Below are 26391 nucleotides of genomic sequence, written 5' to 3'. Positions count from 1 at the left end.
CTGGCACAACAGTATAGGTAGAGTCTTGTCTCAGAATCTCCACTGGTCTATCCACTAACTGCGACACTGTAATATACTCTTCACATATAATGTGGGAAAATAAGAGACAGTAACCAATTAAGACAAAACATGGTTAAACAGAGAATTTCCAATAGCTAAACTTAGAGAACTTAGAGAACTGTTAATTTGTTTAAATTCATTTGATTTGTTACATTATTTTGGTAATTATCTTCAGAGAAAAGTTTAGATAGAATTTCATCTTCAACCTACTTGGCTTATGGAACGTCCCATGAAAAGATAATACTGAAGTTTCCATATAGTTAAACAAGTCAGGATTTTGTCTACTGGCAAGCTAACTGCTATCTTCGACCACAAGACCTACTTTTAATAAATCATAAATCTTTACAATTAATTTTGAAAGCTTTGGTCCATCTCATATTTCTTCAATATACATTATTTGTTTCAGAAAGTTCTGAATAAATCTGAACATTAAAAAAAAAATCAGGGCGCCTGGGTGGCTCAGTTGGTTAAGCAGCTGCCTTCGGCTCAGGTCATGATCCCAGAGTCCTGGGATCGAGTCCCACATCCGGCTCCTTGCTCGGCAGGGAGCCTGCTTCTCCCTCTGCCTCTGCCTGCCATTCTGTCTGCCTGTGCTTGCTCTCTCTCCCTCCCTCTCTCTGATAAACAAACAAACAAACAAATAAATAAATAAAGAATCAAACTGACGTGTCTGATACAAAAACAAAAACAACAAAGTGAGAAATATATATTAGGACAGAAAGTATTTGCAGTTTCTTGTCTTCTCTTGATAAACCCAGTTACTATTTACAGTAATTGTCCCAAACCCTGACCCTACTTCTCTCTGGATTCTTTGTTAGAAAGTACAAGAATATGAACTTTTAAAGAGATCTCATACGACAAGAGCACTGGGTGGCTCAGTGGGTTAAGCATCTGTCTTTGGCTCAGGTCATGATCAAAGAGTCCTGGGATGAAACCATGTGAGGCTCCTGCTCAGCAGGGAACCTGCTTCTCCTTCTCCCTCTGCCTCTGCCTGCTGCTCTGCCTGCTTTTGCCCCCCACCCATCTGTGTGTCTAATAAATAAGTAAATAAATCTTCTAAAAAATAAAAAATTTTTAAAATTAAAAGAAAAAAAGAGATTCCACACATCCTGGAGGGTGTTATTCACCACTGAGAGCATCCCCAAATAGCACACTACTGAGTCAGCTTGAGTCCATCGTGATTCTATAAAAATGACAGGCCAAGCCATTAAAATGATAAAACTTCCATTTCCTAAAGAAGGCAGATTTTATGGAAATGAATCATGTAGCCTGTATATTTAACCAGATACAAGTTAAGCATATTCACAAGAACAAGACTTAACTGGCAATGCCTTAACATTCAAAATTTCACATGCCTTCTTTATTGTTAAGACTTTGTTATTACGAAAATCTGTTCCTTCCCACAACCACTGGCAAAGCCTCTGGAGTAGGTTCGGTGAAACAGCATCTACAGTCATAAAACCAAATGTTTTAAACACTGAGACCTAGTAAGACTTACCACAGATTAAAAAGGGAAAAGAAATTCAAAAGTAAGAATGAGACAGAAGGGGAAACTTTTGGGGGGGGGGTATGTACATAATCAGTCAATCCGACCGCTTATCATACTCCTTGAACTGGTGGTCATAACCAGGCCAGACTAATCACAGATAGGATGATCAGAGACAAGTGACAGTGCTGGTCACAGACTTAGCTGGATCTGACCCAGCGGAGACGGGCATCACAAGGACAGGAGTAGTTGCATTTAAAAAGGACATGAATACCAAGTACTAAAGGGAAACTGTTCTACAAACCAAATTAATTTCAAACTAGAGATCAAATTAATAACAATTAAGATCTTGATAAATCAAGTATTTCTACCATAAAAACTTCAAAGCACAAAGCCATAACATGGAGTTTTTAAAAACTAATTCTAATCTAATCTTTGCTTCCTAAAAAGAACATTTCATTAAAAATACTGGTTATCCTTTATTAACTTTTTAATTTGGAATAATTAATCACAGGAAGATACACAGAAATGTGCAGGGAAGTCCCATGCGCCCTTCCTCTGGTGTCCAATCTAACTCCCTATATGCAGTTAGATCACAGGATCAAAACCAAGAATTTGACACGAACACAATCCATTGAGCTTCTTCAGATTTTATCAGTTATACATGCACTCCAGTCTGTGTGTGCGCACAGGCATGCAGATCTGTACAGTGCAAACACGTACGCAGCCCTGTGCGATGTAACCACCGCCAGGATCAAGATACTCACCCCATCACAAGACCCCTGTGCACCCCTTTACCGCCATTATTCTCTTCTAAAAATTAGTTCAAAAGACAGGTATACCCACTGTCCAATTTTAGCCATTGTATGCAAAGCAGATACTTTAGCTAATGACGAATAGGAAATAACCCTGTATGAGCTTTTTCTCTGAAGTCCAAAGTGAATCCAAGGATAAGTAAAGCAAGTAAGTGAGAGCAGGGAAGGTAAAAGGCAGTTCTCAGAGTAGTGGTGCTTGACCATCAACAAGAAGCAGGTAAGGACAATACAGCTGCAGCCGAGGTGTGGGTAACAGCCGGTGTAATTGCTCCAAATCAGGTTAGTACAAGGCAGTCTAAACTTCCAACAGTTTCCAAAAATACACTGGATCAGCTAAGAAAGCATACACAGTTTTTAGAAATCATAAAGCGAGGGGTGGCTGGATGGCTCAGGAGGTTAAGCATCTGACTCCTGGTTTCAGCTCAGGTCATGATCTTAGGTGGTGAGATCGAGCCCCAGGTTAGGCTCCACACTGGGCATATAGCCTGCTTAAGACTCTCTCCCTCTCCCTCTATTCCTTACCCACCCCTAAAAAAAAAAATCTTAAAACAAAAGCCTTAAACTATTTCATATCATGGTAGTATATTTTAAACATGTGTTTATGGGGCACCTGGGTGGCTCAGTGGGTTAAGCCTCTGCCTTTGGCTCAGGTCATGATCCCAGGGTCCTGGGATCGAGCCCCACATTGGGCTCTCCGCTCAGCAGGGAGCCTGCTTCCCCCTCCTCTCTGCCTGCCTTTCTGCATATTTGTGATCTCTTTCTCTCTCTGTCAAATAAATAAATAAAATAAAAAAAAAAATAAAAAAAAAAATAAACATGTGTTTATTAAGTTAAATATATCGTAACAATGATATGTATTGCTTAAGCTTCAAAGTCTACTATATAATACATTTATTCTTTATTAAAATAGTTCATAGTGTATAAAAAAAGACTTTAAAAAAGACTAAAAAGCATTTCTGTGGTCACATCAAGAACATCTAGATGGTACCAATAATAGAAGCTTTTTCAAAATGCAGTGACTAACCAGAGGTTAAAAAATAAAAAGGTCCTTAAATAATTATTGGCAGTAGAGTACCACACAAAATGAAATTAGTCAACTTAATTCATTCTGTCATTCTCCCAAGTCCAGTACTTACATTCAAATTTTAAGATCCAACATCCATTGAGAATCCCAAGCATACATTTTAGGGTACTTTGAACTGTATCCCCAGGAACAATGACATGAGTCACTAGAATACAAAAAAAAAAAAAAAAAAGAGAGAGAGAGAGAGAGAAAGAGAGAAACAAAGATATAAACCAAAATAATTCTCCAACTATTATAATCTGTACCTCATAATCTGGATTTTCTTCAAAAGCAACAATCTTTATACTACTTTTTAAATTTAATATCATTCTCCATCCTAGCCAACAACATGAAAAATCAGATCATAAACCAAGAAACTTAAAGCCATATTAGCAAACATATTTTTCTCTTATTTTCAAACTGTAACTAAGAATTAAAGCGTTACATTGCACACAATTTATTTGTCATGAGTGAACTCAAAAGTTTGCCTTTCTGATGCAGTTCTGTCCCAAAATATGTGCAAAGCTTTAAACTTCTATTTCCTAACTAAATTGGGCCTATAAGTAGTTTATAACTATAAACACATTTTTGACATATTACAAGATTCAAAGTATACTGCCGATCCCCAATGGTTAAAACATATAAATTATCAAGGGAGGTCTACAAAGGGATTACTTATTTAAAATTTTTTTGAACCAAAAGTAAGTATATAAATCTCCTCACCTGTATTGTCAAATTCAGCACATTTTTTAGCCTTAAGAATTGCTGCAAGCTCACTGAGCATTTTTTGCTGTTCTGAAGAAAGTCCACTGCCTATAAGCACAAGAGGTCCATCCCTACGCTGACCAGTGTTCGTCTGTTAAGGGAGATACCACAGAGTTAAAATCATTTAAAGACTAGAGAAAGATATTAAATGACTTGCACTTGATAGAAGCTTGAGACTCTGTTCTTATCTTCCTTTATCTAGTAATTCCCCACAATTTCCATCAAATTGTCACTCAGAGCCTTAATGCTCAATACATTTTATTAGTCCTTTATTTTTTCCCCAATAAAACGCTTTTGGAATAGCAATCTAAATCCAGGGCATCTTGTTTTCTTGATTCTACATCGGATCTCTGTAGGGTTTTACAACTTCATTCTGTCACTAGGAAGCCTTTTTTTTCTTAAGTAACCCAAAACACTAAAAAATATCAATTCCCTATCTCCCCTCCACTAACTTATTCCACTAAAGTTAAAACTCAGTTTGGTCTTTTTATTTTAAACTGAGATTATGTGAAAAATCAAAGAACACTAAAGCTTCTAATTGCACTGAGCTCAAAAATCGCAAACAAACTCTTAACATCAAAATAGCTACCTACTAAAACCAAGAAAATTAAAAGAGACAAGGAAATACAAAAGTTAGATCAGATTCACCAACAGTAATAACTCAACATAGCTCATGAAAAGTAAAGAACTGCTCTAACAATGACCAATATTTTCACTTGAAGAGAAAGATACAGAACTTACATGAGACAACGAGAACAAAAATAAAGAGAAGACACCAATGGGTAGAATTTGAGATTAGAAGTGAAAGATTCAGGATGCCTGGGTGGCTCAGTTGGTTAAGCTGCTGCCTTCAGCTTGGGTCATGATCCCAGCATCCTGGGATCAAGTCCCACATCGGACTCCTTGCTCAGCAGAGAGCCTGCTTCTCCCTCTGCCTGCTACTCTGAGTGCCTGTGTGCTGGCTCGCGCTCTCTCTCTTTCTCTCTGACAAATAAATAAATAAAATCTTAAAAAAAAAAAAAAAAAAAGTGAAAGATTCAAAGAAACAATGAGATGGATAATACCTCCAACACCAGCCAACAGGACTTAACGAATGGAATTGGAATGAGAGTTAGCCACAAGCTATCTGATACAAGACAAGCAATGACCCAGCAAAGAAGAAAAGAAAAAGCAAATCATCACCACAGTATTAGAGGACAAAAAGCCAAACATAGTACTGTAATTTTCAAATAAAAGACATAGGGCCCTCTGACATGTGTGACTTTATATGCAGAGGATTTTCCTGGATTGTCAAAAGCTCTAAAGAACACGAGTGAAACACTGAAGGTATGATCACTAGCAGAGTTCAACATCTAGATTCAAGAAAATTTTGTATTTAAATATTCACTTTACATATCAGAGTAGTGATGATTCAGTCTGATGCCCTACAGTGAAACATCTAAGTTGTTTAGCTACATCTATAAACAGATCGAACTCATTCACTGAAATCTATTGATGGATTCTACTACTTATTAAGCAAGTATGTATACAAGATTTTTTAAGAGATTTCTATAAAAGGTTTTTTTTTAATGGCAATATTTAGCACTTAAAAGTTCAGTTTCCTGAATTACTTATTTATATAAGGTTCAAGGGGTAAAGGTTTTACTGGACAAGTTTACACACATTTACATCATATTTCTATATATGTATCTTCCCTATTCTCTAAGTTGTAAGGTGATGTAACCATGTCTAACCTAAACACTAAATATTCCTTAAGATGGAAATAGTGCGGTACACTTTACGGATCATCATCACTAAATAATAGTAAAAAATAGTAATTCAAAAATTATAGTTATAATTATACAAGGAAGTGCCACAAAAATAGCTCTAAATGCAACACATTGCTTTCTAATTTATATAACTCTACTTCAGCTAAATGAGTTCTCTGCACAAAACACAAGAGTGAAAAGATATCAATTCTAAATATAGCATATGATACTATTTCCATCAACCCCAGAAAAAGCACCAAAGTGGGTCAAGCATTTTCCTATCATAGTTTCTACATTTGAATAAAAAATAGAAACTGACACTAATTTCTCATAGTTAAGAAATACTATTTAGAAAAAAAAAAAAAAAAGCAAACGGCCATCAAAGCTACACATTTGATTTGGAACAGGAGGTAAGGGGTGGGCAAGGAATTTGGTTAGAATAAACAAAGATCTTAGGATCACGAGGTTCAAAAGATGTTCAGAAAATATCCCATGGGTTCAGTACCTTGATTTTCTAGATATTTGTTACTATGTAAAATGACATTAAATAAACTTTTTTTATAAAAAAGATTTTATTTATTTATTTGAGAGAGGGCGAGAGAGAAAGAATAAGCACAAGCAGGAGGGCGGGCAGAGAGAGAGGGGAAAGCAGGTTCCCTCCCGAACAGGGAGCCTACCAAGGGGGCTTCATCGCAGGACCCTGGGATCATGACCTGAGCTGAAGGCAGGTGCTTAACCCACTGAGCCACCCAGGCGCCCCATGTGTCTCCATCTTCATTCTTGCATTGAAGCTCCAACCTAGCCAAGACCACAATATCCCCAAGCGCCTGAAACACTTGACTGATAGATTTCAGACACCCAGTAAGTATTTGTCAGATACGTGAACACATTTACCATCATGCCTGCATTGCTGTTTCTCTTAGAGCTGATAAACATTTCTCAATACCCATGCCATTCTCTTCAGGCCCTGAGATAAGGAGGTACATTCTAAGAAATAAAAATTCAGAGTCTTGGATCTGTTGGTATCTGCGCACTTGGCTGTGGGGATGTAAGAACAACAGAGGAAAAAATCCGATAAAATAAAAATATATTTTGCCAGATTAGGGGTACGGGAAAAGAAAGCCAGGTTGGGAGGACAGGAAGGCACTTTGCCATGTAAGCTATGGCAGTACAGAGCCCTCCCTGATAGGACTACCCCAGGGTTGGATGCCCTGTGTACACCCAGCTCCTTGCAACTGTTCCTGGCAGAGAAGACAGCCAGCGTAGAGGACCTGGAATCGGAACGTGTTTGGTGGATTCAAGAAACAGTGAGGCAGCCCAACGTGGCTGAAAAAGAGGGAGTGAAAGGGAGTCTGGCAGCAGCTGAGGGAAGAAATTCCAGAAAGACACAACCCTTTCAACTTAGGACTTCCATCCATTATCTCTTCCTTAGCCAAGAACCTACCACCACGATAGTAAGGAAGGATATTCTCAGGCCATGTCCGTGTGACATGGGGAAAACATAAGTCTCTTACATTTAATAAAAACACAACGGTAACTGGACAGTCGAACCGAGAGGAGGATAACCAATTTCCTCTTCTCTGAAGGACAGCACCATTTTCACACTCCAACAATCCCATAATGACATCTTATTTTTGACACATTTAAAACAATTCTTCTCCAGCTTTTCATAAAAGCAACACTGACAAATGACAATTTGGTTCTTAGTTGTATGTTCTGCCAGGAGAGTCCAAGTCCAAATGAATAAAATAAATGCCAATTTATTTTGCCATATTAAGTGTGATGGGACTGAAGGGGTACTGACCTAAGATATAAGAAACTCAAGTTCTAACTGATCCATTCAAATAAAAAAAACAAACTTGCTTTTTCTTTTTTTGTCATGGCTCCTCAACCATGAGCAAATCAGACTAGGTTTCAGCGTTCTCATTTGTAAGCTAAGAAAATTAAACTGCTGATTTCTACATTCTCTTTCAGTTCATTATCAAAATGCCAGCTTGGTGCCCACTTGCAGAGCTGACATCCAGGAGGAGGAGGAGACAGAGAGTTCTCAGGGTACAAAGGTAACTGACCTGCGACAGCACCTACAGCCCTCTTCCGTACCTCGGCTCATCTCCTCATCCTCAACAATGAGATCAATCACTGTGCCACTGCCCTCACTAGACAAGACGTGCAGGGCCTCTGCGCACAGACCTCAACTCATGCCCTTCTCTCATCTTCCCCTGTCTTGTTCGTTGCAAGGTGCCCGTCACACGCCTCTTGAAAACCCACTTCTCTCCCTGCCCACATCACCCGACCCTTCCACAGCAGGGCTCTGACTACCACACAGCTTCGCACCCCGTCGGCCCACTGCGAGCTGTCCTCTGCACTGGAACTCACCGAGACTGCCCCACTGAGTAGGGCAGTAATGTCCAAACTCCTCCTCAGGGAACCCAAAGCCTTTTACAATCTGATCCCAACCTTGCTCTTGACCTCCGGTTCCTCTCTAATACTACACCTTGTGCTCCTCTCACACTCAATCTAGTTTCTCAGATTTCAAAGGTCCTTTACACCTTCTTGTCTTTCAGCTGTTGCTTCCTTAAATGTGGACGGCCATCCCCATTTTGCACACCTGGTCCCAGTGCGGCAAGCTCACTGGATCCACGCCTCACTCCCTCCACGCTAACAGAATCCCAGTTTTTACTGATATATCCACTTTTCAAGGACTGACCCCGTCTTTGAAGACAAGGTATATCAACACCAATTGTGTGACCAGTTCTGACCAACAATACATAAGGGAAGTCCAGTAGCAGGCTCCTGGGGAAGGTTTCAGACACTCGACACTGTCCCATCTACAACCAACAACCGTGACAATCATCCTATAACCACTGAGGGGAGATGAGCTCTCAAGCTGACAATGGTAATGCAGAAAGACAGAAAGAAATTGGGTCTCTGCAGCAACCATTTAATTGCTGAACTCACCAAGGAAAGCTCTCCTCTACTGAGATTATCTTTATACAAAATAAAACACTGCCTTGAGGCATTTGAGTAAATGTTTTGTTATCTGCAGCCAACATTCTATTAGACACCTTGCAGAAACTTTTACAAGTTTACATGCCTTCTCTGTCACCTTTTCTGTGAAGCTCTTCTGATCCCTCCTGAAGCCAGCTTCTTCTTTCTCTGTAAATCTATTGTACGTTTTTATGGCTTCTATTATAAATTTACTTCAGTACATAATGAACTTTTTTCACATCTATAGTCCCCACTAAGCCATAAGTTCTTAAGGAATAAGCGTTCTTTCCACTTTCCAGCTTATAGCTCTTTCCTAAGCTACAGACACCAACCTGTTCAACATGCTTGCAGCCTTACAGACATAAAATTGGCAGAGAATTACTGATTTCTTTCCCCACACCTGGAAACAGCACCGGCATCTGCCCCATGGCTGAAGTCACACCAGCTCTATTTATCCACACTGCATACAGAATCCATCAGAAAGTGTGTTGCCATTATCTCAAAAATATACACTAAACCTCATCACTTCTCACAATCTCCACTCGTTACCTCAATCCAGAGGATCATATCCCTTCTTGTCACAGTGCATCAGGCCTCCACAATCGTCCTGGTTCTGCTCTTCTCCTACCCGTCTCCTTACTACAACGCAGCCAGAGTGAATTTTCTACAACTTATATCGAATCATGTCATTCCCTTGCTTTAAATCCTTCAGTGGTCTCCATTACTCTTGGACACTGACTGACTAGTCGCCAGCAAGTATGACCTTCTCTCTAACCTTTAAGCACACCAAGCTCATCCACAGAGGGACGACAGGGAACACTATAGGGAACCCCTGTCATCCAGACAGATGTTTCCCTGGATGCCTCCTCCTCCTCATTCAAGTTTCAAATCAAACAACAGCTCTCTGCAGGCCCTCCCCAAGGACACAGCTAAAGCAGAGCCTTTCCTGGAGTCCTCAACCTCCGCTCAGTTATACTCTACAAAATCTCCAAACCACACATTTGTAAGTTCCTGAGATTATTCCATTTATATAGGCTTACATATTGGCAGTCTCGCCCTTTCCTATCTCTCCTTACAATGTTCGCTCCTTAAGAATAGGGCTCCATCCATCACATTGGCTGCAGTGTGAATGCTCCCTAAAACATACAAGGGGCTCCACAAAATACTTGTTTGACTTAATCTCATTATAACTGTCTTTGATTGAATTCACAATTCCTAATACAAAAGAAGTGTTCGATAAGTGTTCGGTGATTGAAAGTAATCTGCTAACTGGAAATTTTCCTATTATGTTCCCTTCACAACCAATTTCAATAAAAGACATACATTTCCCAAAGTCTAATCCATACTTACTACCGAGCAATGGCGAGTGGATGATGAGTCATTCTTCTCTGGTAGCAACAATAGTGATTTCATATTTTCACCGTCTGCATAATCCACAGGCCGCAAACCAAATATGTTACTGGCAAAAATAAGTACAGATGGGTTTAAGTAAATAAAATGTGTGACTTGATTTTTAACTAAATGGATGCACTAGGGGAAGAATTTTTTCAACCTCCTTAATAATATACAACTTTTCCTAAAATAAATGACTCAGAATTCACACAAAGCATAAGGCTCAAGTATCCCAAGCTGCTGAATTCAATGGAAAAAAGTTGTGAAATTTCAATTTGACATTAGACCATTCTAGGAGTATTTTTAATTGAATAGATTGTTAGATACACATGAATTTTCTTACAACTCTGCATGCTTCTGTATTCATATTCACATTTATAATATAGCTTCATAATCATTAATTACCAAGGGAAAAATGCTTTCAAATGCAAATAAAAATAATTTAAGCTCTATATTCTATATAAACAAATGCAGAAATTAGTTAAATACACAGGACAGACATTCAGATCTGCAGAAAGAAAAGCATGTCACATAATAAATAAATGAATAAAGCAGAGAGCAGGGCACTTTTAAAATTAACTTTAATACATATGTACATTGTATAGTAGTCAAGCCATCAAGAGAATCAACTGGTGGTTTCGGAAATAAGTGGACACAGACTTCTCAGCATGTACTAATTCACAAGTCACAGAATATATTACACTGGAAGAGAATTCAGTAACAGTACAAATCTGCTATTTCATAGATAAGAAAACAGAAAGAACAAAGTTCCAATGACTTGACTAAAGCTGTGTCTTTCTTGTGTATTCCAATAATGGTCAATATTGGCCATGATTAGTTTCTTTTGTCTACTCTTCCACTTCCTTACATATGGTTTCAGAATAATTTAAAATATACAAAATGTAATTTATTATGACAAAAAGTTTCCTAAAATGACCATTTCTTTTATGAGCTTTTATGGTTTTTAAAATTATGGTATATCCAAGTAAAGGCTGTTAAAGTGCATGTGAACATGCAATGTGTTCAACAGGACACAAGACGATGAACACGGTACAATGGTACAATAAACGATCAACATGGTCCTTCTACACAATACCACTTTTTAAAACTATACTGAATGTCCAGAAAAAGATCTGCAAGGGAACAGTGGAAAGAAGAGGAAGGAGGAAGGTGTCAACTCTGATGCTGTGTGAACGGCATAGAGATGAGGGACAGAAGCACCAATTTGACTTGGAGACAAGGTCAGACCTTGGATAAAGTGGTTTTGATGGCAGAGCAGGAAGAGATAGCGAGTGCATGAAGCAATAAACCACAGTAACTGTTTCTCTAGTGAGTGCTACTCATAACTATCAGTTTACTCATTCCTCTTGGGATGTGCCCACAAATATCAATAAATCAGTACTCTTAGATTTCCCTTTAGGCCTAGGTTCAAGAATTTGCAACCTTTCTCTGGCAACCATCCTTCTCCAGCCAAGAACTGTATTATGTTTCTGCTTTCTGGTTTACAACAAAGTGACAAGCTATTGTGCTGGACTTGGTATCTTTCCAAATTCCCATACATTTGAGCAGACAATCTCAGTTTATTTCCAAATGCAGCTGATTTCATCCATTATCCTGGATACTTCTTAATTCCATTCTCTTAAATTACTGTGCTTAGAGGCCAAATATACAATCCCCTCACACATATATTCTGCGAGTATGCCAATCAAAAGAGAAATCCGAGATAATTAATCAATATTCTAGGTCTTAAACCACCAAGCACAAAAATGAATAATCAACAAAAAAGATATCACATTATATGGCATCAAAAAAAAAATCACGGTATACCAAAGGACTTTTTAAAAAATACAAATGTAAATCTCATACTTCAAAGAAACAAAATGTCAGAGCCTAAGCAAGTATGTTAATCAACAGTAACTACAGTATACTTGTTTTACACAGATAGGAATAAGTCCACTATGACAGCACAAAACATCGTTAATGAAAGTACTTCCCAAAAGTACCATCAGTAGCCAGTGGGTTTCAAACAAAAAGTAACCAATGAAACAACAGTCTGAACAAGTGAGATGCTCCTACTGTCTAAAGTTTTCCTTCATAAAATGGCTGGCAGGATTCTAGTTTACATTTTGAGTCCTTACACACAAAGCTCATCTCATACGGTCTTCAAACATGCGCTTGGACGCTCCTGCTTATACACAGCCCGCTAAACCCTAAGCTCTCCTGTATTGTTAATGAACTGGAGAATGGCACAGACAAATGCTACAGATGGAAAGATATTCAGTTAAACCTCAGCCCTGCATCACAGGAGATGGAGCCTATTAAATCCTGTCGTGATTCTGCTCTGTTGTGGACCACTGAAATCTGAAATGAGAATCAAGTTCTTATGTGGCACCTTCCAAACCCCACAGCAAGAGGAGACAGGGCGTACGATTTCTCCTTTATCACATGGGCACAAAAAAGTCACACGACTTTTTTTCCCCATAATGATAGATTTCAATGGACTAACACTTTCTTTAGACTTCCTGTAAAAAACAAAACAAACAAACAAACAAAAAACGGTTTTAAATGTACATAATGAGGGGTGCCTGGGTGGCTCAGTCAGTTAAGCAACTGCCTCATGGCTTAGGCTCAGCTCGTGATGCCATGGGAGGGGAGACTGCTGGACATTCTCTCCCTCCTCACACTGGCGCTTGCTCCCCCTCCATCTCTCTCTCTCTCAGGTAAAGATATCTTTAAGCAAATAAATACATAAATAAATGTACATACTTAGCTTTACCTTCTTTTTTGCAAAACGGTAACATTTGGAAGAAAAGTCACATGTCGTTAGGTGCACAGAAGACTATCGATGTGACTGATTATTAATTGAAGATAATGAGAATAACTTTGCTCACTAGGGTTCTTTTTGATTACTAAGACTAATGAGAAGAAGTTCTTGTTAAAGAATTGAACTGTTGTGTTTAACACTGCAGCTTAACCCCAAAGGCAAGAGTTCAGAATACAGTATAACCCTTTAGTGTCCTTTTTACTCAAGAATATGGTAGAACCTGCCCCTAGCTAGACCCAAGAGAAGGCTTACCACTCAAAAAAAGGGGGGGGTATGGACAAATTCAAATTTGCACATACACATACAGAGCATCCAGTCCCAAACATTCATGCAAAAAGGCATTTTTATTAATACTAAACCTATCACTCACGACAGGCTACCAAGACAGTTCATGAATGAAATCCTTCATGAATTCTATAAAATTGCAAACACACAGACTTTAATTTTTCAAGTCACTTGGCTTGCTGTGAAGCAGGAAAGGCACAGAAATTCAAAAGAGCAACTTTTTTTTAAGCTATGAAACAAATTATGTTATAGCAGATTAATTTTTTTTAAAATTAACTAGGGCAGTGGGACAATTAACAGGTCCAACGGTCCATGTAATATTTTCTAATTACAAATTCTACACCCTTGCAAAAAAACTGTGTTAATGTCAGAACAAGTACCAAATTCTAAGCTTTATACATCTCTTAAAAAAAAAAAAAAAAAGCATATGCTATTCTCCATATACTCAAAGTGGTTCTGATGGGATGAAGAATTTTTTTTTATGTTTGCGGGGGATGAACTGAAGGCAGAAGAGGGAAAACCACTGAGGTTTTGACCAGTCACCAATATAAATATTCTCAGACAAAAATGAAGCACAGAGGATATGAACCTTTTTATCTGAGGTTGAAACAGAAGTCATTTTCCCTCTTGCATAATGGACTCTTATTTTAGTGCATAAGAAGGAAATTTCTCATGTAAAACCCAAGTAAAATCAGAGTTAAGTGAAGTAATACTGCATTTAAATGCAAAATTTTATCTTTAAAAGTGGCAGAGTTTGCAGAGCCGAAACTCCAAGCACGTAAGAAAGTATTCTAAGTGGAGAGTGATGTAAAAAACAGTAAGGTGTTAGATTAACATTAAATCTAAACAAAAGATCAAGTCTGAAGTAGATACATATAACCTTCTACTATATCCGTATTCCCTCTATAATCATAAAGACTTAGGGTCCCAAAATCTTGCAGTAGGAAATTCATAGTTCATATTTCCTCCACGAGGAAATACAGGACTGGGTGACTTCACTGGTGAATTTATCAAAGTCCTTGTGTTTTTTAAATTAAACAGTGAAGATGATAGATAATATGAATGATAGTACTGTATGTAGTTAATTCCTAGTTACCTTGTCTTGCCTTACTTGTAGGTTTCAAGATTTCCCTGCACCAGTATTCAGTAAGATGCTTTTAGATTCGCTTAGCTTTGCAATAAATCATATTCCATTCTTTCTTTTCCTATACCTGGCCTTCCATAGGTATTTAGAGCCTAATTACATTTCTGAGTTGTTGACTCTCTCCATATCCTGAACTTCCAAAAAGATTGTTATTTTCACATTTTAAAAGTATTACCGGTGCCTGGGTGGCTCGGTGGGTTAAAGCCTTTGCCTTCGGCTCAGGTCATGATCCCAGGGTCCTGGGATCAAGCCCTGCATTGGGCTCTCTGCTCGGCAGGGAGCCTGCTTCCCTTCCTCTCTCTCTCTGCCTGCTTCTCTGCCTAGTTGTGATCTCTGTCTGTGAAATAAATAAATAAAATATTTTAAAATAATAATAATCATAAAAGTATTACTAAAAAAAATAGCTCTTGAGCCTTCTTTCCAAAATTTAAAGTCACATGGTCTTACTACCTTTTATGACAGCTTAATACCAGAACATATCAGAATATATAGCTTTCTAATCTGGATCCCTTAGTCCTCATATACAAGCTTTGCTCCCTTCTAAAGAGAACCAAAAATAAATCCAAGTCTGAAGTAGATACATATAACCTTCTACTATATCCGTATTCCCTCTATAATCATAAAGACTTAGGGTCCCAAAATCTTGCAGTAGGAAATTCATAGTTCATATTTCCTCCACGAGGAAATACAGGACTGGGTGACTTCACTGGTGAATTTATCAAAGTCCTTGTGTTTTTTAAATTAATTTCTGTCTCAGATTTTCTTCGTCCTACTAGGGCTAAGTTACAAAATTTTTTACCCCTCTCTATAAGTTTGCTTACACACAACTGAAATAATTCAAGTTAAATTCTTATAGTAGCATAAAACGTATAAAACCAATCAAAAAATATCAAATGTTGGGACGACTGACTGGCTTGGTCAGTAATGCATGTGACTCTCGATCTTGAGGTCTTGACTGCAAGCCTCACACTGGGTGTAGAGATTACTTAAAATATATATATATTTTTTCTATATTTAGTATAATATATATACATATATATATAATCTATATTTGGTATAAGGACATACGTCTTCCATCAAACATGCTTTCAAGAGAAACTACATTAGCCATGACTTCCTTATGTCTGTAATGCAATGAAAATCAATGGACTCAAGATAGGTTTATATGCCTCCTTTAGCTTACAGGGTCCTCAAGTATATGGAAACAAAGACAGTATTTTTTTGGCATTCAGTACTCAAGAGCTATCACAACATTTGACTAAAATATACAGAGGCAGACCCAAAGCTTTATAGATTTGAGATACTCTGCTATACATATGAGAAATATAATAAAGACAGTAATTTCCTCAAACATTGTCTCACTGGTGTGCCCTGTGTTAAGAATCAGTAAGATGATCTTCATGGGTCTTCTCTTAAAAATCATAGCCTTAATGGTGAGTGCTGTGAAATGTGTGAGCCTGATGATTCATAGACCTGTAGCCCTGGGGCATTATATGTTTAAAAAAAAAAAAAAAGATTCAAGTAAAAAAAAATCATAGCCTTAGATAAAACTGCAAAATAGTTTATGGGGACTGTTTAAAGACAAATTTAATGAGATAACAAAAAATCCATCTTCTCTTTAAACCTGTATTCTACTATTAATATATTACTACTTGAGAGTGATAACTACTAATAACAAAACTGGAGAACTCTCCAAATATTATATACTACGCAAATTATAAAACTGACAGTGGTGTGCCAAATGGAGGGACAGTTTATTTCTGAAAGGTACTCCATTCATGTTCGAGTAACCAGAAAAGGTAGAAAGCATCCGTGATTATCTTGAAGGAAGTGGAGTGGGAGACTGGGAAGATGGTGAAGTAAAAGGATTCTTAGATCAATCACCTTGTCTCATGGATACAACTAAGTAACACTCCTGTCAGTGTAAATAACCCAGAAAACAACCCAAAGACTGGCAGAACAAACCCCACAATGAAAGACAGAAAAGGGGTTAAGAAGAACAGAGACTGGGTGGGAGGCTAATCAGACCATCGCATCCCTGAGAGGGAAGAAGCCATGGGCATAGAGGAGGGAGAAAAAACAAGACTGTCACCAGGGAGCTCACACAGGGAAGACAATTCCCCATAACATTTGATTTTGAAAGTGAGATCTTATAACAAGAGGGAGTTAAAGCCTAAAATTTTAAAAATCAGCCAGTTGGGTTCTGGGAGAGCACAAAGGGCATTAGAAGTAGAGTTCCCACCCTTAAAGAAACATAATGACAGCCAGGGGAGATAAAGCATAGAAGCACCATTTTAAAAACCATTGGGGGGGGGGACCATCTGGGGGATACCAAGAGTTATTTACTCATCTCAGAGTGGAGGGAGTTTCACAGGGAGACTGCACCAGGAACAAAGGAGTCATTTTTCTCCCCTGCCACCAGGCACAAAGGAACTGCCAGCCACGTAAGGGAAACAGCACAATGCCAACAGTCACTAACTTGTTTATAAGAAGTCCCGCCCCCTGGAGCCCACCTTATCTCAATCCCAGCCCCTCCAGAAGACCTGTGCAAGCCTTGCCAACACCACATCTCCCTACCCGCATTCATTGCAGGGCCTTGGTCTGAGGAGTGGTGGAGAGCCCCCATGGACTACCATACACCCTATTAAAACTACGTACCTCACCCTAGCTAGGGACCCAACAGTGCCCACAACTGCACTACAGATGACTAGATTTGAGGGGAAAAGTAGCCAGGAAACAACATCAGGGTTCATGCTACATACACAGGAGACACTCCAGAAGGGCCAGGTTCTGGGGAACAGGGAACACTGCAGTGCAGGGCACTATAGGACCTCTTCTTCACAAGGCCACTACTTTCAAGAGTAGGAGACACAGCTGACTTCCCTAACACACACAGACAGACACAAAAAGTCAGACAAAATGAGGATACACAGAAATATATCCCAAATGAAAAACAGGACAAAACCACACAAAAGACGTAACAAAAACTGATATAAGTAGTATGCCTGATAGAGAATTTAAAGTAATGATCATAAAGATACTCACTGGACTTGAAAAAAGAGTGGAGGACATCAGTGAGACCCTTAATTAAAAGATAAAAAAGAACCAATCAGAGATGAAGAATATAATAAATGAAATTAAAAATACACTAGGTGAAATAAACAGCAAGTTAGAGGAAGCAGAAGAATGAATTAGAAACTGGGAGGTCAGAGTAATGGGAAGTAATCCAGCTGAGCAGGTGAGAGGAAAAAATTGGGCAAAACTAAAATAGACTAAGGAAATGCAATGTCCATCAAGTGTAATAACATTTGTATAGATACACCAGAAGAAAAAGAGAAAAAAAGGAGGCAGAAAATTTACTTCAAGAAATAATCACTGAAAACTTCCTTAATGTGGTGAAGGAAACAGATATCCAGATCCATCCAGTGGGCACAAATATTCCTCCAACAACATCAAACCAAGAAACTGCACACCAAGACACTTAGTAATTAAAAGGGCAAAAAAAAGGGGGGGGGTACCTGGGTAGTTTAATTAGTTACTCAGCCAACTCTTGATTTCAGCTCAGGTGATCATCTCAGGGCTGTGTGATCAAGCCCCTAGTTGAGTTCAGCACTCAGCGTGGGGTCTGCATGAGATTCTCTCTCTCCCTCTTCCTCTGCCCCTCCCCCTGCTTGCGTGAGCATGCACTCTCTCAATAAATAAATAAATAAATAAATAAATAAAATCTTTTAAATAAAATAAAATGGCAAAAAGTGATAAAGAGAGAGTTTGAAAAGCAGCAAGAGAAAAGAAGATAGTTACATACAAGGGAAAACCCCATATGGCTGTAGTGGATTTTTCAGCAGAAACTTTGCAGTCCAGAAAGAATGGCATGATAAATTCAAAGTGCTAAAAGGAAAAACTCTGAAGACAAGAATACTCCATCCAGCAAGGCTATTATTCAGAATAGAAGGAGAGAAAAGGAGAGATTCCTAGACAAACAAAAGCTAAAGGACAAGTTCATAACCATTAAACCAGCCTTATAAGACTGTTAAAGGGAACTCTCTCAGTGTCAAGACAAGACCACAAGTAAGGGTAAGAAAAGTAGGAAGAACAAAAGCACTAAAAATAAATCAATCAAGGGAATTAGAAAATAAAGTAATATAAAGTATAACATCATATTCCTAAAATGGAAATGGGGGGGGGGGGAGGATTCAAACTGAAATGACCATCAACTTTATGCAGACTACTATATACTGAAGGTATTACACACAACCTATAAAAATAAAAAATCAGTAATAGAAATACAAAATAAAAAGAAAGGAATTCAAGTGTATCACTAAAGAAAACCATGAGAGAAGAAAGCAAGAGAAGAAAGGTTCAGAGAAGAACTACAAAAACAACCACAAGACAGGTTAACAAAACAGCAATAATAAATACGTACCTATCAATAATTAGAATGCAAAAAGACTAAAGTCTCCAATCAAAAGATGGAATGGGTGACTGGAATGGTTTAAAAAAACAAGACCCATCCATATGCTGCCTATGAGAGACTCCTTTCAAACCTAAAGACAAATGCAGATTGAAAGCAAGGGGAGACAGAAACATTTATCATGCCAGTGCATGTCAAAAGAACGCCAGGGCAGCAATACTTGTATCAGACAAAATAGACTTTGAAACAAAGATTGTAACAAGAGATAAAGAACACCATATAATCATTAAGGGGGCAATGCAACAAGAAGATAAAAGTGATTGTAAATATTGATGCATCCAACATGGAGGTATCCAAATACATAAAACAGTAACAAACATAAAGGAACTAATCAATATAGTGATACAATACTAGAGATTTTAACACCCACTTACGTAAATGGACACATGACTGAAACAGAAAATTAACAAGGAAACCGTGAATGACACACTGGACCACATAGATTTAACAGATATATTCAGAACATTCATCCTAAAACAGAATACACATTCCTTTCAAATGCACAAGGAACAGTCCCGGAATAGGTCACATAGGTCACAAGTCTCAACAAATTCCAAAATATCAATGTCATACCATGCATCTTTTCTGACTGTAACAAAATGAAACTAGAAATCAAACGTGAAAAAAATTAAGCAGAAATACAAGGAAGTTATATCAAATGCTACTAAATAATGACCAAATCAACCAAGATATCAGGTAAGAAATCAAAAAGTACATGGAGACAAATGACAATGAAAACACAATGGTCCAAAACCTTTCAGATGCAGCAAAAGCAGTTCTAAGAGGGAAGCTGACAGCTATACAGGACTAGAAAAGAAGAAGCAAGAAAGCAAGAAGCAAGAAGCAAGAAAAATCTCAGATACAAAACCTAACCTTACACTTAAAGGAGCTAGAAAAAATATATATAAAATTCAAACCAGCAGAAGGAAAGAAATCATAAAGATTAGAGCAGAAATAATCTATACAGAAACTAAAAAAAAGAACAGGTCAATGAAACCAGGAGATGGTTCTTTGAAAAGATTAACAAAGGTGATAAACCTGTAGCCCGACTCATTAGAAAAACGAAACAAAGAGAAGATAGGGCTCAAAAAAACACAATCACAAATGAAAGACAAGAAATAACAAATGACACCAAAGAAATAAAGGATTGTAAGAGAACATTATGAAAAATTATATGCCAACAACTGGACAACTACTGATAAATAAATTAAGGTCACAGGATACAAAATCAATGCACAGAAATCTTTTTTGCATTTCTATGTACTAATAATGAAGCAGCAGAAAGAGAAATTCAGGAAGCAATCCCATTTACAACTGCACCCCAAAAAAATCCATTTATGATAAAAACCCTCAACAAACTATGGTTAGAGGAAGCATACCTCAACAATAAAGGCCTTATATGAAAAACCCACAGTGAACATCATATTCAATAGGGCAGAAACTGAGAGGTTTCCCCCAAAGGTCAGGAATAAGTCAAGAATGCCCACTCTCACCACTTCATTTGTATTCAACATAGTACTAGGAGTCCTAGCCACAGCAATCAGATAACAAAAAGAAATAAAAGGCATTCGAATTGGTAAGGAAGAAGTAAAACTTTCGCCATTTGCAGATAACATGACACTATATATAGAAAACCCCAAAGACTCCACTGGAAAACTACTACTTTATACTACACACAAAAATAAGCTCAAAATGGATTAAAGACCTAAATGTGAGACATGAAACCACAAAAATCCTCTAAGAGATCCCAGGCAGTAATGTCTCTGACATTGGCCATAGCAAGATCTTTCTAGGTAGGTCTCCTGAGGCATGGAAAACAAAAGCAAAAATAAACTACAGGGACTACAGCAAAATAAAAAGCTTCTAACATAGCAAAGTAAACAACCAACAAAAAAGGAGAACCTACTGAAGGGGAGAAGGTAATTTGCAAATAACCTATCCAATAAAGGGTTATATATCAAGAACTTAGATAGCTCAACACCAAAAAACCCCAAATAATCCAATTAAAAGTGGGCAGAAGACATGAACAGATATTTCTACAAAGAAGACACACAGACGGTCAAGAGATGTATGAAAAGATGCTCATCACTGATCATCAAGGAAATGCAAATCGAAACCACAATGAGGTACCACCTCACACCTGTCAGAATGACTAAAATCAAAAACACAGGAAACAAGTGTTGAGGAGCATGTGGACAAAAAGGAACCCTCTTGCACTGTAGGTAGGAATGCAAACTGGTGCAGCCACTGTGGAAAACAGTGTAGAGGTTCCTCAAAAAATTAAACATAGAACCATCTCACAATCTGTAATTGCACTACTATTTACCCAAAGAATATGAAACACTAATCTGAAGGGAGACATGCACCCTTATGTTTATGGCAGCATTACCTGTAATAGCCAAACTATGGAAGCAGCACAAGTGACCATCAAAAGATGAATACAGAAGATGTAATGTGATACACACACACACACACAAATATTATTCAGTCATAAAAAAAAGAAAATGATCATGCCATCTGCAAAGGGCATGGATGGATCTAGAATATCAGGCTATGTGAAATAAGCCAACCCGAGAAAGACAAATTCTGTATGATTCCACTCACATGTAAAATTTAAGAAACAAGCAAACGAACAAAGAAAAAAAAAGAGACACAAACCAAAAAACTATCTCTTAACTAAAAGGAAGAAACAGATGACCAGAGGAGAGGTAGGTGGGAAGACGAGTAAAAGAATGCACTTACCTTGAGGAGCACTGAGTAGTACATGGAATCCCTAAATCACTGTATTGGATGCCTGATACTAATACAGCACTGTATGTTAGCTACACGGGAATTAAAATTTTTAAAATAATTTTTTTTAAAAAACTACTATTTTAAATTTTTTAAAAAGTGTAATTTTAATATCAAAATCTGTAGGCAAGATTTAATAAAAGATTATCTTTTATTAAAGATAAAAACAGATCATTTCATCTTATAATTATAAATGCAAAAATACTAAATAAAATTCTAGCAAACTGATGTAAAATATTTGTTTAAAGAATAAGCACACTGGTAAATCACATCCTTGGTCCTAAATCAGGACTAACCGGTATCAAAAGATTGGGATCATTCCCTGCATATTTTCAGACCACAATGCTCTGAAGCTAGAACTCAACCACAAGAGGAAGTTTGGAAAGAACCCAAATACATGGAGACTAAACAGCATCCTTCTAAAGAATGAATGGGTCAACCGGGAAATTAAAAAAGAATTGAAAAAAATCATGGAAACAAATGATAATGAAAATACAACGGTTCAAAATCTGTGGGACACAACAAAGGCAGTCCTGAGAGGAAAATATATAGCGGTACAAGCCTTCCTCAAGAAACAAGAAAGGTCTCAGGTACACAACCTAACCCTACACCTAAAGGAGCTGGAGAAAGAACAAGAAAGAAACCCTAAGCCCAGCAGGAGAAGAGAAATCATAAAGATCAGAGCAGAAATCAATGAAATAGAAACCAAAAAGACAATAGAGCAAACCAACGAAACTAGGAGCTGGTTCTTTGAAAGAATTAATAAAATTGATAAACCCCTGGCCAGACTTATCAAAAAGAAAAGAGAAAGGACCCAAATAAATAAAATCATGAATGAAAGAGGGGAGATCACAACTAACACCAAAGAAATACAAACTATTATAAGAACATACTGTGAGGAACTCTACGCCAACAAATTTGACAATCTGGAAGAAATGGATGCATTCCTAGAAACATATAAAACTACCACAACTGAACCAGGAAAAGTAGAAAGCCTGAACAGACCCATAACCAGTAAGGAGATTGAAACAGTCATTAAAAATCTCCAAACAAACAAAAGCCCAGGGCCAGATGGCTTCCCGGGGGGAATTCTACCAAACATTTAAAGAAGAACTAATTCCTATTCTCCTGAAACTGTTCCAAAAAATAGAAATGGAAAGAAAACGTCCAAACTCATTTTATGAGGCCAGCATCACCTTGATCCCAAAACCAGACAAGGATCCCATCAAAAAAGAGAGCTATAGACCAATATCCTTGATGAACACAGATGCGAAAATACTCAACAAAATACTAGCCAATAGGATTCAACTGTACATTAAAAGGATTATTCACCACGACCAAGTGGGATTTATTCCAGGGCTGCAAGGTTGGTTCAACATCCGCAAATCAGTCAATGTGATACAACACATCAATAAAAGAACAAGAACCATATGATCCTCTCAATAGATGCTGAAAAAGCATTTGACAAAGTACAGCATCCCTTCCTGATCAAAACTCTTCAAAGTGTAGGGATAGAGGGCACATACCTCAATATCATCAAAGCCATCTATGAAAAACCCACCGCAAATATCATTCTCAATGGAGAAAAACTGAAAGCTTTTCCGCTAAGGTCAGGAACACAGCAGAGATGTCCATTATCACCACTGCTATTCAACATAGTACTAGAGGTCCTAGCCTCAGCAATCAGACAACAAAAGGAAATTAAAGGCATCCAAATCGGCAAAGAAGAAGTCAAATTATCACTCTTCACAGATGATATGATACTATATGTGGAAAACCCAAAAAGACTCCACTCCAAAACTGCTAGAACTTATACAGGAATTCAGTAAAGTGTCAGGATATAAAATCAATGCACAGAAATCAGTTGCATTTCTCTATACCAACAGTAAGACAGAAGAAAGAGAAATTAAGGAGTCAATCCCATTTACAATTGCACCCAAAACCATAAGATACCTAGGAATAAACCTAACCAAAGAGGCACAAAATCTAAACTCATAGTAGAAAACTATAAGTACTCATGAAAGAAATTGAGGAAGACACAAAGAAATGGAAAAATGTTCCATGCTCCTGGATTGGAAGAACAAATATTGTGAAAATGTCTATGCTACCTAAAGCAATCTACACATTTAATGCAATTCCTATCAAAGTGCCATCCATCTTTTTCAAAGAAATGGAACAAATAATTCTAAAATTTATATGGAACCAGAAAAGACCTCGAATAGCCAAAGGGATATTGAAAAAGAAAGCCAACGTTGGTGGCATCACAATTCCGGACTTCAAGCTCTATTACAAAGCTGTCATCATCAAGACAGCATGGTACTGGCACAAAAACAGACACATAGATCAATGGAACAGAATAGAGAGCCCAGAAATAGACCTTCAACTCTATGGTCAACTCATCTTCGACAAAGCAGGAAAGAATGTCCAGTGGAAAAAAGACAGCCTCTTCAATAAATGGTGTTGGGAAAATTGGACAGCCACATGCAGAAAAATGAAATTGGACCATTTCCTTACACCACACACGAAAATAGACTCAAAATGGATGAAGGACCTCAATGTGCAAAAGGAATCCAACAAAATCCTTGAGGAGAACACAGGCAGCAACCTCTTCGACCTCAACCGCAGCAACATCTTCCTAGGAACATCGCCAAAGGCAAGGGAAGCAAGGGCAAAAATGAACTATTGGGATTTCATCAGATCAAAAGCTTTTGCACAGCAAAGGAAACAGTTAACAAAATCAAAAGACAACTGACAGAATGGGAGAAGATATTTGCAAACGACATATCAGATAAAGGACTAGTGTCCAAAATCTATAAAGAACTTAGCAAACTCAACACTCAAAGAACAAATAATCCAATCAAGAAATGGGCAGAGGACATGAACAGACATTTCTGCAAAGATGACATCCAGATGGCCAACAGACACATGAAAAAGTGCACCCTATCACTCGGCATCAGGGAAATACAAATCAAAACCACAGTGAGATATCACCTCACACCAGTCAGAATGGCTAAAATCAACAAGTCAGGAAATGACAGATGCTGGCGAGGATGCGGAGAAAGGGGAACCCTCCTACACTGTTGGTGGGAATGCAAGCTGGTGCAGCCACTCTGGAAAACAGCATGGAGGTTCCTCAAAATGTTGAAAATAGAACCGCCCTATGACCCAGCAATTGCACTACTGGGTATTTACCCTAAAGATACAAACGTAGTGATCCAAAGGGGCACGTGCACCCGAATGTTTATAGCAGCAATGTCCACAATAGCCAAACTATGGAAAGAACCTAGATGTCCATCAACAGATGAATGGATCAAGAAGATGTGGAATATATATACACAATGGAATACTATGCAGCCATCAAAAGAAATGAAATCTTGCCATTTGCGACAACATGGATGGAACTAGAGCATATCATGCTTAGCGAAATAAGTCAAGCAGAGAAAGACAACTATCATATGATCTCCCTGATATGAGGAAGTGGTGATTGCAACATGGGGGCTTAAGGGGGTAGGAGAAGAATCAATGAAACAAGATGGGATTGGGAGGGAGACAAACCGTAAGTGACTCTTAATCTTACGAACAAACTGAGGGTTGCTGAGGGGAGGGGGGTTGGGAGAAGGGGGGGTGGGGTTATGGACATTGGGGAGGGTATGTGCTTTGGTGAGCGCTGATTCACAGACCTGTACTCCTGGGGATAAAAATACATGTTTATAAAAAATAAAAAATTAAAAAAAAAAAAAAAAAAAGAATAAGCACACTGGGGTGTCTGGGTGGCTCAGTAGGTGAAGCCTCTGCCTTCGGCTCAGGTCCTGGTCTCAGGGTCCTGGGATCGAGCCCCGCATCAGGCTCCCTGCTCGGCAGGAAGCCTGCTTCTCCCTCTCCTCCCTGTTTGTGCTCCCTCTCTCGCTGTCTCTCCCTCTCTGTCAAATAAATATTAAATATCTTTAAAAATAAAGAAAGAAAGAAAAAAAAGAAAGAATAACCACACTATATTAAGTCAAGCTTATCACAGGAATACAACACGGTTTAACATTTTAAAATGTATTAATGACATCAACAAGCAAAAGGTCTAAGATTATCTCAGTTTAAATGAAAATTCATGCAATAAAATATAGTCTTGTTAAAAAATGTTAAAATAACTAGAAGATCTTTATTTTTAATATTGATTGTAATGCTAACTGTAAACCTACATTCAGTATTTCTTAAAAAATGAAAAGAGAACAACTATGCCAACTATCACATTATTTTATAGTATCCTAGAAACTCAGACAAATGCAGTAAGAAATTAATAAATGATAATCCAACCCTTAGAATTAGGTGTTAGCTAGCTTTCCTGTATGTCAGAAATAACAAGCTCTATTTATTAACAGAACAGCCAGTTCACCGGAGCAACAAAAGAATCAAATACCTAGAAAATCTCTATAAATACTAAGTGAAATTTATTAAATCGACTATAATCCATACCCTTACTCAATTTCAATCACAACCCTAATAAGATATTTCTTAACACCGTGTATCAGACTTCACGTGTAGGAAGCAGCTGATAAAAAGAGTAAACTC

At 37.9% G+C, this 26391-nt stretch overlaps 1 protein-coding gene across 1 annotated transcript in view; it reads right to left on the bottom strand.

The window, feature by feature from the left end:
• The window catches only part of BARD1 (BRCA1 associated RING domain 1), an 82832-nt gene that overhangs the window by 11382 nt on the left and 45059 nt on the right, over window positions 1-26391 (bottom strand). The window contains exons 7-9 of the mRNA XM_059168128.1: window positions 10276-10384; window positions 4148-4280; window positions 3498-3590 (exon numbers count right to left, since the gene is read on the bottom strand). Coding sequence (XP_059024111.1) covers window positions 3498-3590; window positions 4148-4280; window positions 10276-10384 — 335 coding nt within the window. The remainder of the gene's footprint in view (window positions 1-3497; window positions 3591-4147; window positions 4281-10275; window positions 10385-26391) is intronic.

The sequence above is a fragment of the Mustela lutreola genome, chromosome 3, assembly GCF_030435805.1.
Source record: "Mustela lutreola isolate mMusLut2 chromosome 3, mMusLut2.pri, whole genome shotgun sequence".
In the NCBI taxonomy this organism is placed as follows: Eukaryota; Metazoa; Chordata; class Mammalia; order Carnivora; family Mustelidae; genus Mustela; species Mustela lutreola.
Note: the sequence above shows the minus strand (reverse complement) of the source record. Positions and strands in the feature narration are given on the sequence as shown.